Below are 17,616 nucleotides of genomic sequence, written 5' to 3'. Positions count from 1 at the left end.
TATTCCTTAATCAGACCAGCAAAGGGCAGTTTCAATCCCGGGAAAAGCAAAACCCAGGCCTTCCTCCATGTCACCCAACCTGCACCATTCTCAACCCTCTTCTTCCTAAGGCTCTGTGCCACTGCACGCATTGATACAGGGAATTAGGCAGTGGCAAGTCTGAGGACATCTCACCCTGAAGGCGCAGGCAAGGCCGGGACCCTGGTAAGACCATCTCTTCTTCTCCTCTTCCTCCCCTCCTCACCATCCTCAGAGCTGTTTTCCCTAATGATCTCCCGTATCTATTGCCCAATATGTATAGAGAGAGACTGGGCAAAACACAGGTGGGCTGGTCAAAGGTGTGCAATAAATTCTGCTTAGTAGACAGTTATCAACTCCACATCAATACATACTCCACTAAACACACAGGTTCAGGGCAGCCAGCAAATCCCAATGCCACTAAAAAGTGCCAAAGTCAAAACACCCCATTCCCAGGTGAAAATTGGAAGCTCTGCTTCAGCTGCCTGACCCTTTTGCAAACCAAACCTCCAAACCATAGGAGCTGCTGCCAGCTTGGAGCTGAAGCAGCAGTTTCATTTCCTCGCCGCGCCGTGCCTGCGCAGTGCTCACAGTGCCCTGTATGCAAACAGCGACTGCCGAAGCCCAAGCCGCGAACAACTTCCTTTACTCAAACAGCTCCTGAAGCAACACTTCCTGAACACCCAAAGGAGTGAACCTATTCCAGCCTGGGGAGAAATGAGAAACCCCAATTTGCTCTCTTGCTAGTTTATACACATCTTGACCTCATCGGGCCTGTCTGCACAGCTGGGAACTTGGGAAAGCAGCCACTGGCTTTATTTTAGCACTAAGCAAATGAAACACTGTTGGGGTTTTTTACCATTGAAAGAGCTGGGTTTGTTCAGCCTGGAGAAGAGAAGGCTCCAGGGAGACCTTAGAGCAGCTCCAGTGACTAAAGGGGCTACAAGAAACCTGGAGAGGGGCTTTGGACAAGGGCCTGCAGGGACAGGACAAGGGGAATGGCTTTAACCTGGCAGAGGGGAGACTGAGATGAGCTCTTAGGCAGAAGCTCTTCCCTGTGAGGGTGCTGAGGCGCTGGCACAGGGTGCCCAGAGAAGCTGTGGCTGCCCCATCCCTGGCAGTGTTCAAGTCCAGGCTGGATGGTGCTAGGAGCAATATGCTCTAGTGGAAGGTGTCTCTGCCCCATGGCAGGGGGTTGGAACTGGATGAGCTGTAAGATCCCTTCCAACAAAAACCAGTCTGAGATTCTACGATTTTCTTAATACTTTGCTTCTAGGAGCTGAAAAATTCTGAGCAATCTTGTCCTGATGAATGGGCATTTCCAAAAGCAAGCACTGCACTTTCACACTAAATCCTGAGACAGCAGTAACACTGGGTCAAAGGAGCCCTTGTGGGCAGGTACATGATGCGCCGAGTTAACGAACTCACAGGTTTCATTTTGAGTTTTGCCCCATCTTCACTAGGAACAAACACGCACGCAAACCGAAAATTACAATAGAAGATGGGTGGCAAAGTCATGGTGCATATGGAGAAAAAAACCCATTCTACTGATGAACTGTATCTATTTAGAGGACTCCAGGAAAGGCAACAGCCAGCAGAAATTTGAATAAGCGCTCGTCTGTTCGGTGCTCTGTGTCAGACACAGACACATATAGAACACAGCGGCTGCTCCATCTCCTTCAGAATCAGCCCCAGAAATTAATGCTGTGCTGGTGCCTGCCAGCACAATATGTTTACAGCAATTATTTTCTCAATATTTCTACTGATTACCTAACACACTGGCACATTTTCTCAGTGTCACTGCACGTTGCAACACACGCTGCCATCCAGTAACCTGTCTGTATCCCCTTGGTCACTTTTCACAACCATCAGATGTGAAATGCAACCAGAATGATAATGGGCTGGAGAAACTGTGAGGGAAATGTGTCACTTCAATGCGCGGCTTCACAGGCTGTATTTAGGACATCTGAACATTCAATATCATCACTGCTAAAACCTGAGTGTTGAAAAGAATAGGAAGAACTCTGTAAGCAGCAAAGGGAAGATGCCCAGGGCTCTTTAACTGCAAATGGTGCAGAGCTCAGACTTGCAAATATTATTCTGCCATAAGCTATATGCTATGGTTAAACACTGTAATTTGGAGCTAAGTTTCCAGTGCAGCAGAGCATCTATAGATTACATAAGCACAAAATAAGCAGTGCTCTGCCTATTAGCAAGCAATGCAATGATACATACCCCCTCCACCAGAACAGAAAATGTACAGAAAGTCGCTGGTGGCAAAACAGAGAATGAACTGAGCCAGTGGCAAGGATATAATCAGCAACAGTGATTTATAAAATGGAATGGCAATGTCATTTGTATTAGGTATGCAAAATGTGAAAGCCTCAAAGTCTTGGCCTGCTATGAAAGAGTGAAAGAACCACTCAGCCTCCCAACCACAGCCTGCTTTCTATTTTTTCAGTTACACTCCAGAGCATTTCACCATTTCTAACTCTGTTATCAACTACAGACATGTTCTCTCATTCTACAGAAGCTGTTGGGTATCTAAAAAACCCAAACCATAAACAGTCAAATATTTCTCCATTTACTTCCCCCCCCATTCCCATGAGTAAACACATACAGGGCATCACCACGAACATAAGGTGAATCCTATGTGATTCTGCTCTGAAAAAGTGACTTTAAAAACTGATTCTGGGCTTGTTACCTCTCACGACTTCCTCTATTGAACACATTTGGCTGGCCAAGCCCTCTGCTCTGCTGACCACCAGCTCTGCAAGCACTCTAAGAATCAAACTAGAGCCAAATACAGCAAGTCAAAAGTGAAAACACAACTTAGGAAACAGAGACTTCTCTGCTTCATATAAATTTGTGTAGAGGCAGCAGGCTGTCATGTGGAAAATGGATCAGATGTTCAAGAAAGCAGTCCCTGCCTGTGGTCTTCTAGTGCTAGCTCTGACATAAAGGTAAAATACTGTGTATTTCCACTGCTTCAGGAACCACCACATCCATATCTTGGCCAGGCTATACTGGAACTGACTCTCAGCCCTGAGCACCTCTGGGAGAATGTGGCCCTGCCTCAGCATGCTCCCTCCTCTGGTCACAGAGGCTGAACCGACCTATGAGCTCTTAGAAGGGTCCAGTGTCATGTCATATTAAAATCCCCTTTGAGGGATTTGTGTGCTGCCTTTTTCTCAACTTCAGTACTTAAACTCTGCAAGATCCCCTCAAGTCCCTGTGGCTTCTCACTGCTGCTGTGCAGGGGTCAGGGAGAGCAGAACTGAAGCCACAGTTTAAGCAGCTTGCTCTCATTTTCATTTCACAGGTTTAGCGTGGCTGGTGGAACTCACATGTCAAACCACAGCAGTCATCCCAATCTTTGCTGCCTGGGCATTGGCTGGCTGCATTTCTGGAAAGTCATGGTCATAACATACACCTATTTTTTGAGTTTCCATTAGGAACAGGTTCTGTCAGGCATGATGGCATTCACAGGAGCTCAGGAGGCAGGAAAATGTGAAAAAGTGTTTATGAGACTCGGCATAAATCACAACTCTCAGGGTTTTCTCCCCTCTTTCATTAAAAAAAACACAGAGCAGCCATTCCCCACATCTACTCCTCCCCGCTCCCTCCAGACATGATGAATCCCACTCTAGCTGTAAATTGGATCCCAGGTGTACCCATGTATACTATACATACATAACAGCTACTTATGGGCATAAAGGCTCATGCACAGTTACTGTGGAAACGAAGGTATCACATTTCCTGGCTCTTAAGACTCTACCTTCTCAATCTCAGCATGCATTTACCTTGAGTAAATCACTTCTGCACTCTCCAGCCTAGAAACATCCCTTAGGAGAGTGCGTTTGGGTTCATCTTTAGGAGGCTCCACCTAACCCACTATCAACCAAGAACGCAGGACTGCCTCCAACCCCACACAAGTTAGGGTACAGGAGGAAAGCATCCTTCTGTAGACAGAGACTGATTTGCTCTTGCACAGCACAGCTCCAAGGGGCATCAACCACTCCTGGGGTGACCACTGCAGGTACTGCTGGCAGACACATTCCCCTGCAGCTCCTCTCACTGCCTGGACAGCATCAGGGCACTGCTTTCCCTCCTGACAGCTAAAGGTTGAACTTGGCTCTGGAGGAAAGGGGAATCATTTACCAGCTACTGAAATACAGCCCAGTCTGGATAGGGATGCAGCAGTGTGGAGTGGCAGAAGACAGGATGCAGTGTCTTGAAGTGAATGTCATCACATCCTGCTAAGGCTCCAGAGGGACAATGTAAGGACACTTGCACATAAATTTCTTCCAGTTCTGGCCACGACCACACAAGAACCCAAACACACTTCAATGCAAAGGGCAAATTCAGCCCAGATGTAACCTCAGGGACTTCAGCAGAGCCCACTGTGGGGCTGAGCCTGACCCACCTCATCTATGTGTAAGCACAGCTCAGAAATTCCCCCATGGGTAACTGCTGCACACACACAGCTTGTCACAGGGATGCTGATGCTGTCCTGTAAGAGGCACCTCAGCATCCAGCACGGCATTAAAAACATTCACAACAGCCAAGTGAGACACTGAGGTGATACTGTGCTGGTGATAGCAGCGGCTTTTGGAGGCTCTAGGGCTGCTGGGCACTGTGAGACTTCATTTGCTCCCCAAACCACTCGCTATGCACATGAACTAATAAATCCATAAGCTGAAACATGAAAGGCATCACCAATATACAACAACGTGACTTGTTACAACCCTTTCACACTTCCCAGCACACACAGGCAGGGCCTCTTCCTATAACAAACCAAGCAAAAACAAGACCTGGCTCAAATGGGATGCCAGAAAGTCAAACTGTACTTACTTAACTTTTGCACTGCTGAAACAGCAAAGATCCTGTCAAAAAGAGAGTTCTTTCCTTGTTACCTCTGCGGAACACAGGAAGGTAAGTTTGCACACTGTTACCCTCAACAATAATAATGCAGCTTCTTTCTTTCCTTGCCATCTTTTGGCTTCTTGAAAAAGCCTTCTCTGCCCTTCTCTCCTGCTGGCAGGTTGTGCTGTTTGTCAGGGATCCCTTTTCTCCTTTTACATCCTACTGCCCACATCCCGATCTGTTCCTCCTCTCGGTGCTCATCCTTCAGCTAAGCTTAGCAGGACTTTCTCTGCAGACCATAATCACTGCTCCGATTATGGGTGTTAGGTGTTGCAGGCAGATGCACAGCCCTTCCTCTCCCACACCCAAAATCCCTGCCAAACTCTGGGTTAGGAGTATCAGACCGGATCTTGAAATCAAACTCAGGGTCTTGCATGATAAATCAGAGCAATTGCTGGGGCTTGGCTGTACCTCCTTTACCTATGGCAAAGGTGGGGTGATTGATGGTTTGACAGCACTTCACCTATAGTACAAACGTTACCGTATTAACAATCATTGACAAAAATTGTGCTTGTTTTGATGGGAAACTGAAGCAAGTCCTTGAAAAGCACCTCCTGTCTCACGGAAAAACCTCCCTACAACTTTGCTGGCATCCTTCTGAATCCCGAGGTTTTCCCAGCTGGAGCACCTGCCCAAAGAGAGCTGGCCTGGGGCTGCTCCAAGCCTTGAACAGCCAAACATGAAGTAAATAAGTTCGATCTCTCTGCCCTTTATTGCTTCCTTATGATACTGCACGAGCCCTCCCTGCACTAATATATCATCTCTGTTCCGCTCCCCACACCACACAGTCACAAGAAATATCTGGGTCTGCCTTCCCTCTGTTTTGCTGGAGGATTCTCTGAAGGACTGAAAGTTGAATAGTGGTACCACAATAGGCTGAAGCCGAAGGTTCAGCTTTCCAGCCCTTAGACAGACTCAATGCCCCTCTCTAACTCAGTTGGAAAGCTGCAGCTCAAATTTCAGCCTATGTTAAGTCACTGTTCAGTTCTGCTCCTCCAGCAAAAGAGAAGGAAGCCAGGAGAGCTTTTTTCTGAAGCAAAAAACAGGGAGAAGGGGGGAGAAGGGTGGAGGAAGGAGATGTTTTTTTTTTGTGCATCAGAAGGAGCAATGAAAGGCACAGGCAACTTTTCAAACATGCCAGAATAGTTCAGTGTGACTTGTAACCAAGAGAAGGTTGAATAAACAGCTCCAACAACAAACATCAAACTTTTTTGTGGGGTGGAGACAATTAAGACAGCAGTGACCTGCCTGCAGACCCTGCTACCACCTTGCTGACTTCTGCAGAGGATAGAGGCATTTGCATCGTTTTGTATCACAGAACCATCAGTGTGAGCTTCTGACACCCAGCATCTCATCAAGGGGAGACAAAGACTGGACATGGGCTTCAATGTGATCTCGCTGCTGCCCCACATCGCAATCTACAAATGTAACAGCCCAGTCAGTCCCCCAGTGCTGATGGAAAGTGCCTGACCCCACACACCATCCTAAACATGCTTAGTATTGGCTTGCATGAGAGTAAAGAACAGTAGAGACAAACCCAGAGTGGCAAGGAGATGCCTTCCTCACTGGTTTTAGGCAAACTAAGAGTATTCCTCTGAAGCCTGCCAGCCCAAGCTCAAGGAATCGAAACTCCATTCCTAATTAACACATCATCAGGTCCCACCAGCCAGGGACTTGCCTCCCAGGAGGAGATCCTGGGCCAGCCTAGATGATGAATGAGACCTCAAGCAGCTGAATTGTTTCAAAGGCTAAACTGGCAACTGCAAGGCCAAGCAGGCTTGGAAAGGCATGCAGAAACAACAAAATAAGCACTAGAGTTACTGGGTTTTTGTTGTCTTTAGCTCCGAGCCCTGCACTCTTGTTTCTGCTGCAGCGCTTTCCCTCAGTTAAGTACTCTGCAAAGCCCATAGCTACAGGAGCAGCTCCTCCTCTCCTGAAATGCAGCCACTTCTCCAGTGAAAACCTCACCACTGCAGACCGCTGGAGGGAAACCCATTCTGCCAGTTTAACCCCAGCAAACTTGCATGAGTAAATTCAATTGATCTGCCCCACTCGGGTCATTTACGTAAGACCAGCCTGCTCGGATGCTTGAGGTCCCCTTACTGCAGAGTTCTTGCACACCAGGTACAGCAGCTCTGTTTCCCTGCATGACTATTATAAACACTGAGAAGAAACAGTCTAGCATTTGCAAAGATCTGCATTTTGACTGTTCTTTGACACAGCAGAATAGCACTGACACGTCTACTGCAGCGATACCTCCCAAACACACACCGTGCAAGGTAATTTCTCTGTCTGCTGGCAGCTTTCCACACTGCTAAGCTCTAGCTGTCCCTTCAGCCACAAATGCCCCAGCAGAGGCAGCAAGTTCTGCTCTATTATTGGAAGACTTCGTGGAGCACATCCTCCACAAGCCAACTACCTCCCCCCTTTCAACTGAGCGAAGTGAGTATTAAAACGCAGCAACTGTCTCCCATTCAAACCAGACGGCATAAATAGCTGGAGAGCTATCAAACGAAGTACACATTCAATACTTCGCTGTAACATGAAAGCTCTGCTTAGCAAGTGGGTGCACACTTACACACCCGTGCTCAGGGACCAAAGCAATGGCAGAAAGTGCTCCATTAACTCCTCTAGTGGCTTAAGTGTCTGTCGACACTCAGGACATTCACACAGCACAAGCACTGGCCAAAGTTCTGTGGCTTGGGCAGTCCTTGAACTCTCCCGGAGCTATAAATTGCAGCAGGCTGCTATCAGGAACAAGGGACGCTGGCGACTGGCAAGTTGATTAAGACCATCACTTTGAGTCCCTCATTTTCAGCTGCCTTAAGAAAAAGGCTCCAGAAACCTTATGCTCTAACAACACCTAGAGTGCAATTCCCAGCCCTGTCCAGCTCTAGGGATACAGATGGAGCTTCAGAACTCAGCTCCAGCTCACTTACCTCATCCATTTTTTCTGACGTTGGAGTCTGATCACCAGGCACCATTTCTTTAGCCTCTGAAGTCTCAAGTTTGGAGGTCCTGCTCAGCTGGTCAATGGGAGTCATGCTGGCCTCCGATGTCCCCCGGGAATTCTGACTCAACGAAGCTGTCCCAGGGATAGGCTCGTCGTCGTCAGAGTCAGGTAACGGCGTGGGGCTGATGTCCTCCAGGCCTGTGCTGGAAGGGCGCGAGGAAGGTGTCTGACCTCTGTAACCAGGCTGGGAGTTTGAACCGTACATTGGGATGGGAGAGAGCTGGGAAGAAGAGGAGGAAATGGGGCTACCTTCCATTCGGATCTCGTTATCTGAGTCATGCTCATTCAGAAAGGGTAACTTTGTTCTCTGCTCTTTTAAGAGCATCTCAATCCTTGAGTCTAAACTGTTATGCTGCATTTCAGACTCCATGGTGGGGGTGCCAGGGGTCTCGCTTCTCTCTGGGGTCTGAGAGAAGGATGCTGTGCTCGGTTCAGGAGCAGAGTTCGATTCGGGCAAGGGTGGAGGAGGCTCCTCCTGTTTCTCCTTCACTGGGACAAAATCGATGTTAGGAGCAGCGCTGCTTTCCACAACCATCTCAGTGGGAGGTGGTGCAGGTCTTCGATACTCTGCTTCCCTGGAAGTTTGGGGAAATGGCTGCTCATCGGCTTGGGGAAATACAGCTGGTGCTTGGTAGGGAGAGAAGGCAGATTTGTAGCTCGAAGAACTAGAGTGGCTCAGGGGAGGAGTGTGAGAGAACTGAACTGGCTCCGGCTGATGGGATTTGTAAGTACTAAACTGATGCTCCGTCCCTCGGAAAACACCCACTGAGTTATGGACATAGTGATGTCCCGGCCGACGGTTGTAGGCATCCGTAAATTTAGTTTCATGTCTCCTGGGTTTGTACCCACTGTCCTGCCCAAAGTGGTACACGGGGGTTGTCTGACGACTAGAATAGGTGGAGTCCTGGGAGAACGGCGTCCCTAACCGTGGGGTGTGAGGTGTTCCTTGGGACTGAGGGGTAAACTGGCTGTAGGAGTTTGGGGTGTCTTGCCGACAGCTGGAATAGGCTGTGTCATGGGAAAACGGGGTGCTGCTGTTGGGGGTGACAGAGGATCCCGCAGAGGACAGGTTACTGTCTTTCAGGCGCTTCAGGGAATCCGTCAACTACAAAAGCAGAAGAGAGAATTATCCATTATTGACAGCTCCCTTGGATTTGAAAGGCAAGCAAAGAGGAACTTGTCTGTAAGAGGAGGAAGAAGAAAGCAGATACAACAGTATTCCTTATGAGCTACACCCAAGAGCATCAGGTGAACGGGAGACTTGCACAACGCTTTCAGCTAAACGTTTCATTTTCAGCTCTGTAAGGCTTGTCTAAATTGCAAATAGGAAAGATAATCCAGAAAATTCCGAGCTATGAAATTATCAATTTATCTTTTTTAATGTGAACAAATCAAAACCTACAAATCAGCAAACTGCAACCAAATCTATGCTGCAGGGCTTTGTGCTGGTCCAGCTGAGGGAGCTGAGCCACAGACCTCTCTACCGAACGTTCATCTCTAGGAAGAAGGGAGAAGGTTAGAGGTATAAAAGGCACAGAAAAGCTCTCTACAGCCAGAAATACCTTTTTAAAGACAAATGCTGAAGTAGAGCCCTACTGATCATGGCATCTGAAACTGAAACCCTACAAGGCTACAGAGCAACAAGTAACTGCTCTGCAACTCACTTTGTAGGCACATTCAGGGGGTTTCTAAGAGGAGCCCTGCTCCAACTCAAGGCTCTGCTGAGGCGTAACAGTGCCACTCTAATGATTAACACCACAATCAATGCTCTACAATGCAAAACAAGACCTCAGTGAGAATCTACCTTGTAGCAAAAGGCAGGACTGAGCTCCAAATCCCCAAAAGGACAGTGAACTGGAGAGACTACAGACTGGCTGCTCTCCCAGAGCACAGGTGGGTGGAGACAGCCTTAAAACTATCTGTTTGTAATACACCAGCACCTCCAAAGCTGAGCTCTCTCCCCTGCCTGCTTCACACACCACATCTCACCCACTCAATAGTGTGGACTTGCTCTTGGTGTGACCCCCTCGAGACCATGACCACATGGACGTCAGGGAAGTTTAGTTTCTTCCTCAACTGTTCTAAAACCCACAGAAAGGGTCAAGAACCAGCCACATGCTTCCTGCCAAAATCCACATCTCTGCACCTTTGGTGTAGGTATGATGTGGATTGTTTTTCAGTGGGGTCTGGATATAGTCTGCAGGCAGGGATTGTGGCTCATAGAACTGTCAGGTCTTTGTTGCTCTGCATGAGGGAGAAAGCAAATGTCAGGAGTATTTTACTAAACTACAATAGCAAACAAGTTCATTGGCAGATTCTAGTGACAAGAACATGCTGCAAACAGTTAAAGTTCCCCACAAAGCAATAAATTTTGATGGTAATTGGAAAAAAAAATCAATTCAGGATAATGATATAATACATGAACACAAGATCTAGGGAAACAATCTTAAAGACAATTACAGCAGGGACTGCTATGGGGGATACCATCAATTTTTGCTGTTAACCCTGAAAAAGGAGTAAGAACAAACCTGTGCATTTTCATTTGAGATGTGCAACCAGCAGAAATGAAAAGCCAGGCCCTGCTCATAGCAGGGCTCTCAGGAAAATCATTACTTGCCTCACTCCTGTCTTTAAAAATACCTTGCTAGGAGGTAAGGAAGGATCAGCCTTTTTATGATTCTCTTAAAATGATACTGGTGTTTTGCCTTTTTGCTGGTGGAGTAGTTGGTGGGAGAAGAGAATTTTATTGTTTTTCAGATCAATGGGATTTTCACATTCAATGTGCAGCTCTCCCCTATCCTGAAAACATCTGATCAGGGAATTAATGAAATTCTGGCATTTTAAAAACTCCTAAGAATGCAGAGAATTAGAAAGAAGAGGGAATAAAAGAGAAATCTCTGCCAAATCTCTTTCAAATTTGATGCCTTAAAGTGAATTCCTAAGCCACAATCAGGAGCCAAGGTACACTCAGACAAGCCAAGAACGCTTAACGACTTCACACAAACAGGCTTCACTTCCCCTTTGCCCTCTCATCCCAATGGATTTTGCAAGGGAGCAGGTAACTGTAAATGCCATTTAGAGAATCATACCCTAGATACCAAGGGACCCCTGGAAGCCCTCAGGAATTCCATCCACTGCTTTTATTAGCAACTGATTCCAGTGACTAATTAAGATTCTGGAAAATTGATGCCACTATTCAAGAGCAGACACATTCTATCACTCAGCCTTTAAGCAAGGCTGAAGAATGTACGCGCTAAGGATTACACACTGCAGATACTTGGCCAAATGTACCACTGTAAATCATTCCCCCTGACTTCAAGGGAATAACCTCATCTCAGGGACAGACCCGATCCAGTCATAACTGCAGGAATTTCTAATGTTAATAGGGCACATACTGTCAGCTCTATAAGCATTTTTCACTCAAAGACAAAAAGCACTTACCATGCTATGCAGACACCAGCATACAGATTAGCCACATGAACTGCATTCACAGAGTTACATTTGCTATGGCAATTAGAAGCAAGTTATATTTAAAGTTAATTAGTAACATCCACTGAAACTATAGCAAGACAAAAAAAAAACAAAGAGAAGCTAAATTAAAAGTGTCAAAATGCCCACATTAACAATGCATGGTTGGAATTTTCTAGAAAGTTATTCCTAAAACCAAACTAGCAGACATACCTGGAGAGTCTCATTCACAGTTGGCGACACGTCCTGTTCGGTGCCCACAGGGAGGGTCTGAGGAGTGTAAAGACCATTAACAAGCAGTTCATAGAACCTCATGCGGGTTTCACCTGCGCAGACCACAATGAAGAGTTGATTATAATCAGAAATAACGCAGCCCAAGCAAAAAAGAGTCTTGACACCCCTAAGACCCTGCTACCACTCCCAGCCCACTGCATCCATGCAACAGAGGAGCAGGTATCACCTCTGAGGCTCGCAGGGATCAGTTTTAAATGACCTGCTGGGCAAGTGAAGTCAGACACTCCCTTTCCCAGCCAAGGCAAGGAGGTTTCTAAATCCATTTTCCTCTTCTCAGCCCGCTTGGCAGCTCTGCTCTTTACCATGCTTTCTGGAGAGCGGCAGTTTCCCTCTTCTCCAAAGTGCCAAGCAAATAGCTTGCAGATTTGAGAAGTGAAACTCTCACTCAAGGGACAAGCCTCTGCCAACACCCAGAGCCACTTCAGAAAGCTCTCCCAACACACCTTGCTAGTAGAAACTGGCTGTTACTAATGCAAACACAATGCTTGGGAATGCCACAGACAAAACCGTTAATGCTGCTTTCCCAGAAAGACACCAACTAATCCTTTCTTCTTTTCCCCCCAGTTTAAGGTGCGCTCGGCAGCATAATTCAAAGAGTAAGAGCCAGAGAAGCAAACTGTCCCACATACTGTTACTGAGCATTAGCCTTTTCATTCCGAAATTCTATGAAGACCCAGTTTCTTAATATTGGATTTTTTTTTATTCCCACAAAACCCCAATCCTACTGATTTTGCAGTTCTGCAAGAAATCTGTCATCAGCTTCAAAGGCAACAGAATCAGGCCCTGGAACTGTTGGAATTTTGCTCTTAAAGAATACATAGAAAAATGGACAAATCCAGCACCCGAGCCCAGAAAATTAATTCAGGCAAGATCTGCCCTTAAACAGGACTACTTTCATGAGGAATTCCTGCAGGATCAAACCTCAAACTGCCTGTGAATCACTCTGTACAATTTCAAAGCACAGCACCCTTTAGCACGATTCTGCAGACTGGAAGAGGCTCATTTATCATTTCTCTGGAATAAATGCTGCAGATGAGGTTATCTGGGTATCAAATCTCATTTCACAAAGCCTTGAGCCACAGGCTCAACTATGTAAACTGTTTTAGTTCAACTGCAAACTTTAGTCATGACAAAACGAATCTCTTCACTGCAAGATCTTGAAGAGATGCTTGAAATACTGCGCTTAAATATTAACATACACACCCCCAACATACGACTACAATGGCAGGGATATGGATGTGTCAGGCTTCCTCTAAAACCTGTTTCCAAATAAACACAAAGTAATTGTTAGAAAGATAGAACGTTTCTTCCTGGATCTCCAGCATAATGCAACAGAAGTTACAATTTCATTTTTAAGGAGGTTTATGAATGTGAAATGATTCCTAACTGTTTCTCTAAGGAGAATTATTAAGTGTGTCCATTTTACAGATGAATAAACTGAGGCAGAGAAGTTGCTTTAAACTAGCCTGCCTCATATGAAGAGGCCGGACTTACTACTTCCAAATTCCCAGCTTTGTGTTCTGGCCAGACAGATAAAAACACCACATTGACACCAAATACCTATTTGCTAGACTATGAAAATCAAGTTTTTAACCAACCTTTCATTCTCCTGAAAAGCTAAATCCTAGAAAGACACATTGAAAACTCTACATTATCTACTTTAAGAACGTCCTAACCTGCTAATGCTATTTCAGGAATAACATTTTTACTTGATTCTGACAGATTATAGCACACTGACAGTCTTACTCTTTTAGAATGAAAGAGATGCAAGGGGAAAAAAATACATTAGAAGCATAGAGCTGGCAAGCAAAAATGCAATTCAAAACTAAGACTTCCATGTTTTCTCCCAAGAAACAGAAGCATAAAAGCCCCTCATTTGCCTGACGTGCAGCTAACTTTCCTTAACAGCTGCCGGCTCAAGGCTTGCAAAGTAGTTTATCAAGGGAGAAGCAGGAATGTTGTACAATCAGCTTGTTTAAAATGCCTCTCATTAAGATGTGCACCACTTATGAGCCTTCTATAGCTTATGTTATTAAATCTACAAATGGTTAATTTGTTCTTAAGGCTAATTTTTACCTTCAAAGTAAGCAGGGGAAGGAGCCAGTCTGTAAAAACTAATGATACTAGAATTTCAAAGTACACATATGCAAGGGTCAAACTTAACTCACAATAGAAAATATTACACTGCTACCGTGGTTTTTCTCTAATGGTGATCAGTCATGTCAATAAACATCCTACTATACCCTCTTACTACATGTGGCATGCCAAGTGCTGTGGAGGTTGTGCACTAAATCACTGAAACCTTTTAATATCAGAACAAAAATACCAGCATTTTTAAGAAAATGGTGTTAACAATGTCCTCTTTGCAAGGAAGAGTGCAGCTAGTCAGTTCTGAACTAGAAATGCCATGCTTGGAACGAAGAAGTGTAAGTAGTAACTGACTTACACCTCTTCATATACAGAAATTTACTAAAATTTAGGCACATTTTAGCTAAGCTTTTCACTGACAAGCTTGGAGGAAAGAGAAAAAGACAAAGCAGTGAAATACAGTGCTTCCAGAAACTTTATTGGGCTCCCTGGGGCTGAGGGCTGGTTACCTCCGGGACTGGAAGCTCCTGTCGCTTTAAGAGACAGTCTCACACTTACACACTCGCACACACTGACAAGTGCTGTGTGTGCACTCTTTTGCTGCCAGCCTCCAGTTTGCTGCTAAGTATCAATGAAATGCCAGGCACGCAGAGGACAGCACCCGGCCCCGCTGCTGCCAAGAGAATCCAGACGTTTAGGTCCAAGGAACCTCCAAGGTCTGGCCAAAACTCCCAGGTTTGCAAAAAGCAGGTGCCACAGGGTCCGGTAGCCCTGGGAGGTGGCTGAGCAGGGTAAGGCTGGGACATGGAGCTGGGGCACACGACAGACCTCCGAGAGCAGGGGACAGGCAAGGGACAGGCAGGGGATGGGCAGGATGGCAGCATTTTGCAAATTACAGGGCTGTCTCCTAGCAACAGACAACACATTTGGCTCCACGTGACTTGCAAAGGCCCCAGGAACCAGACCAGCTCAGGGGGACAGCAGCACTCCCTTCGGACTGGAAACCACAAGACCCTCATCACCTCTCGTTTTAGGAGGGGGACGGGCAGCATCACCCCAAACCACAAACACATGAGGCCGAAATGTGGCCCCTTACCTTTTGTATCCAGCTCCACGTGGATGATGTTGCCCATGACAGAGGTGTTGTGAAGGTGCTGGACAGCCTCCCGGGCTCCCTTGACAGTGGCAAAGATCACTTTGGCAATGCCCAAGTGCTTCTTGTTTTTGGGGTTGTAGAGAATCTCCACCTCCTCCACTTCACCGTATTTCTTGCACATGTCAGTCAGGAAGTTTTCACGGATGTTGTCGTTCAGCTTGGCAAAGGTGACCTGCTTGGGGGGCACTGGCCCCACGTAAAACTCATCAATCTGGAAACAGGCACAAGGTAGAGGGGTGATATCGTCAATGGGCATAGGGGAAGTTAATGGGAAGGAGAGGGTTAAAGTATCCTGCAAACTTTAGGGAAAGAAAACTGCCTCCAAGGGTCTGAGATGAACCCGGAGCTGTGCAGAGCCTCTGCTGCTGCAGCCATTCATTGAAACCGATGCCTTTTGGGGCTACAAATGTGTGTTTTGAGCAGCGCTGTCAGCGGAGAGCCCTCCTCCACTGCCCCCTGCCCGAGGAGCCCCCCAAGACACAGCTCCAACACCTTGAAGCAATCTCGTCAGACAGCTGCATTGATCCCTCCTTATCTTTATAGAAAATGATTATTGTTTAACAGTTTGCCAAATAATAATGCTACTAAGAGCATGACTGTCATTTAAATGGTCCATTAAACTATTTGGAACTGAGGCTTCACTCCCAGATAAAACAAGAATACAGAGCTAAACCCAAAAGTCAGGGCTGTACCTTGAATTTGGGGACAGACAGCTCCAGCTCTTTAGTTTTGGTCCATATTCGCCCTATTCTGGGATCCCTGACACAATCCACAGGAGCGATTCCCGAGTTCTAGGAGGAGGAGAGAAAGCACAAAACCAGCAATAGCAGGGCTTGAAACTGAAGATACAAGGAAGAAAATAAACCCCAAGGAAGCCCGGGCTGTCTCGGGGGAAGGGGAAAGCACACTCACACACATAAACGCACGTGTCAAATTGCAATACTGCTGGGAAATGCACACAGATTGGAAACACGGCAATAAAGCCGCAGGTTTGGGCTCCTGACAGTTGAATACAGTGTCAGGTGGCGGTAACTTCGGTGGCTGCGTCTGTCCCCCCAAAACCCCCCTCCCATACACAAGAGCTACAGCGGGGGTTACCACGACCCGGAGGGCCCCCCCAGACCCCCAAAACACCGGTAAGAGAGAGGAAAAGGAATGCTGAGGGGGAGCACAACACAATGGGGGAAACCAAAGACCCCCCCCACTCACAGGCATGCTGAAATGTTGCCCATCGTAACGGTAGAGTTTGTGCTGTCCTTTTTTCAGAGCTGGGTCAATAATCAACTTGTAACTTCTCCAATGGTGATTTCTTTTCTCGACAGAAGTGCTGGCTTGCGTGCTGTTCTCCATTCCGTTGATCCAACCTGGCGCGGGGGGGGGGGGGGTTGGGGGGGGGGGTGGTGAAGAAGGGGGAAGAGGAGAGAAAAAACATACGGAAAAACATAAAGTTAAAAAAAAAATATTCAACAAAGACCTCTTCGTCGTCGGTTTTTTTTTAAAAGAGCCGCCCGCTCTACACACCCAGGCAGGGAGGAAATCCACCGCGAAGAGAGCCCTAAAATGGGGGAATTGCCAGCCGGGTCCCCCCTCCACCCCAGCCAGACAAGAGGCAGAGAGGGAGGAGGAGAGAGGAGGAGGAGGGGGGGGGAGGGGGGGGAAAGACCCAATCTCACTTGAACTCTGCTTTTTGCCATGATCTTCAGGGTGCTTGGCTTTTTCCCCCGCCTTGATCTCTCGGAAAGACATCGCGCTCGGCGGCCGATCGTCTCCGGGCGGCGAAAGGCGAGCTCCCGTCTCACATGGGGCCGGTTACCGGCGCGGGCTGGCCGCCAGGCTCCTGCCTCCCGTTTTCGCGAGCCACCACATATTGTGTGTGCTCGCTGCTGGCGGCGGCGGCCTCCCACAATCCACCGCTGCGAGCGCCGCGAACGCCTAACCGCCCTCCGCCGCCTGCACATTCACGGCGGCCGCGCCGCGCAGCCCCCGGCCCGCGGCCGTTCCCCGCCGCCCCGCCGCCGCCGCGCACCGCCGCATGGGCCGCCGCCGGGATGGGTTGATTTTTTTCCTCTCCCCGCCCCGGGGTTAACGGCGTGCGGGGGGACGAGTGGAATCTGCCCGCTGCATTTACCTTAGCGCAAACTGTTTCTAAACAAGATGGACCTATAGGTGGGACAAGTTATTTTTTTCTTAGGGGGAAGACTTCACCGAGCCCGGGCCGGGCGTAGCGCGCCGCCCCGCTGCGGCGGGGAGAAGGAAAAGGGGGGGTGTCGGCGGAGAGGGGGAGCGCTGCCGTTCGGCGGCACTACGGCTGGGGACAGGGGTAAAGAAGGGGGAGCAGTTTTGCTTATTAAAGGTCCGTGGCCGGCGGCAGCCAATCAGCGGGGAGCTTCCATTTTGTTTTCGGTATTAAAGGCCGGGCGGCGCGGGTCCCCCCGCCGCTCACCGGGGCGCGGAGCACGGGCGGTGCGCGGTGCGCGGCTGCACACTCGGTCCTGCGGGGTCCGCGGCGAGCAGCCCGGGCCGGGAGCCGGGTAATTGGTTGTTGTAAAGGCAGCGGGGCGGCCGCAGCCAATGGGCTCGCAGCTTCCATGGGGCTTGAGTTATTAGACGGCGGTGTTAACGCCATCCTTCAGCAGACGGCTGAGGAGAGGCC

General features: G+C 47.9%; 1 protein-coding gene across 5 annotated transcripts in view; it reads right to left on the bottom strand.

Moving 5' to 3' along the window:
- Positions 1-17,610, bottom strand: part of SETD1B (SET domain containing 1B, histone lysine methyltransferase) — a 52,793-nt gene extending 35,183 nt beyond the window's left edge. For all 5 annotated transcript variants that reach the window (XR_009963862.1, XR_009963863.1, XR_009963866.1 and 2 more), the window contains exons 1-6: positions 16,637-17,610; positions 16,173-16,327; positions 15,656-15,754; positions 14,904-15,174; positions 11,639-11,751; positions 7,884-9,062 (exon numbers count right to left, since the gene is read on the bottom strand). Coding sequence is in view for 1 of the 5 variants with exons in the window: in XM_062613797.1 (XP_062469781.1) it covers positions 7,884-9,062; positions 11,639-11,751; positions 14,904-15,174; positions 15,656-15,754; positions 16,173-16,327; positions 16,637-16,709 (1,890 nt within the window). In the remaining 4 variants the exon portion in view is untranslated. The remainder of the gene's footprint in view (positions 1-7,883; positions 9,063-11,638; positions 11,752-14,903; positions 15,175-15,655; positions 15,755-16,172; positions 16,328-16,636) is intronic.
- Between the last annotated feature and the right edge of the window lie 6 nt (positions 17,611-17,616).

Source organism: Pezoporus occidentalis, unplaced genomic scaffold (assembly GCF_034315485.1).
Source record: "Pezoporus occidentalis ecotype Australia unplaced genomic scaffold, CSIRO_AGI_Poc_V1 ctg102, whole genome shotgun sequence".
In the NCBI taxonomy this organism is placed as follows: Eukaryota; Metazoa; Chordata; class Aves; order Psittaciformes; family Psittacidae; genus Pezoporus; species Pezoporus occidentalis.
This window is presented reverse-complemented; position numbering and strand designations above follow the sequence as displayed.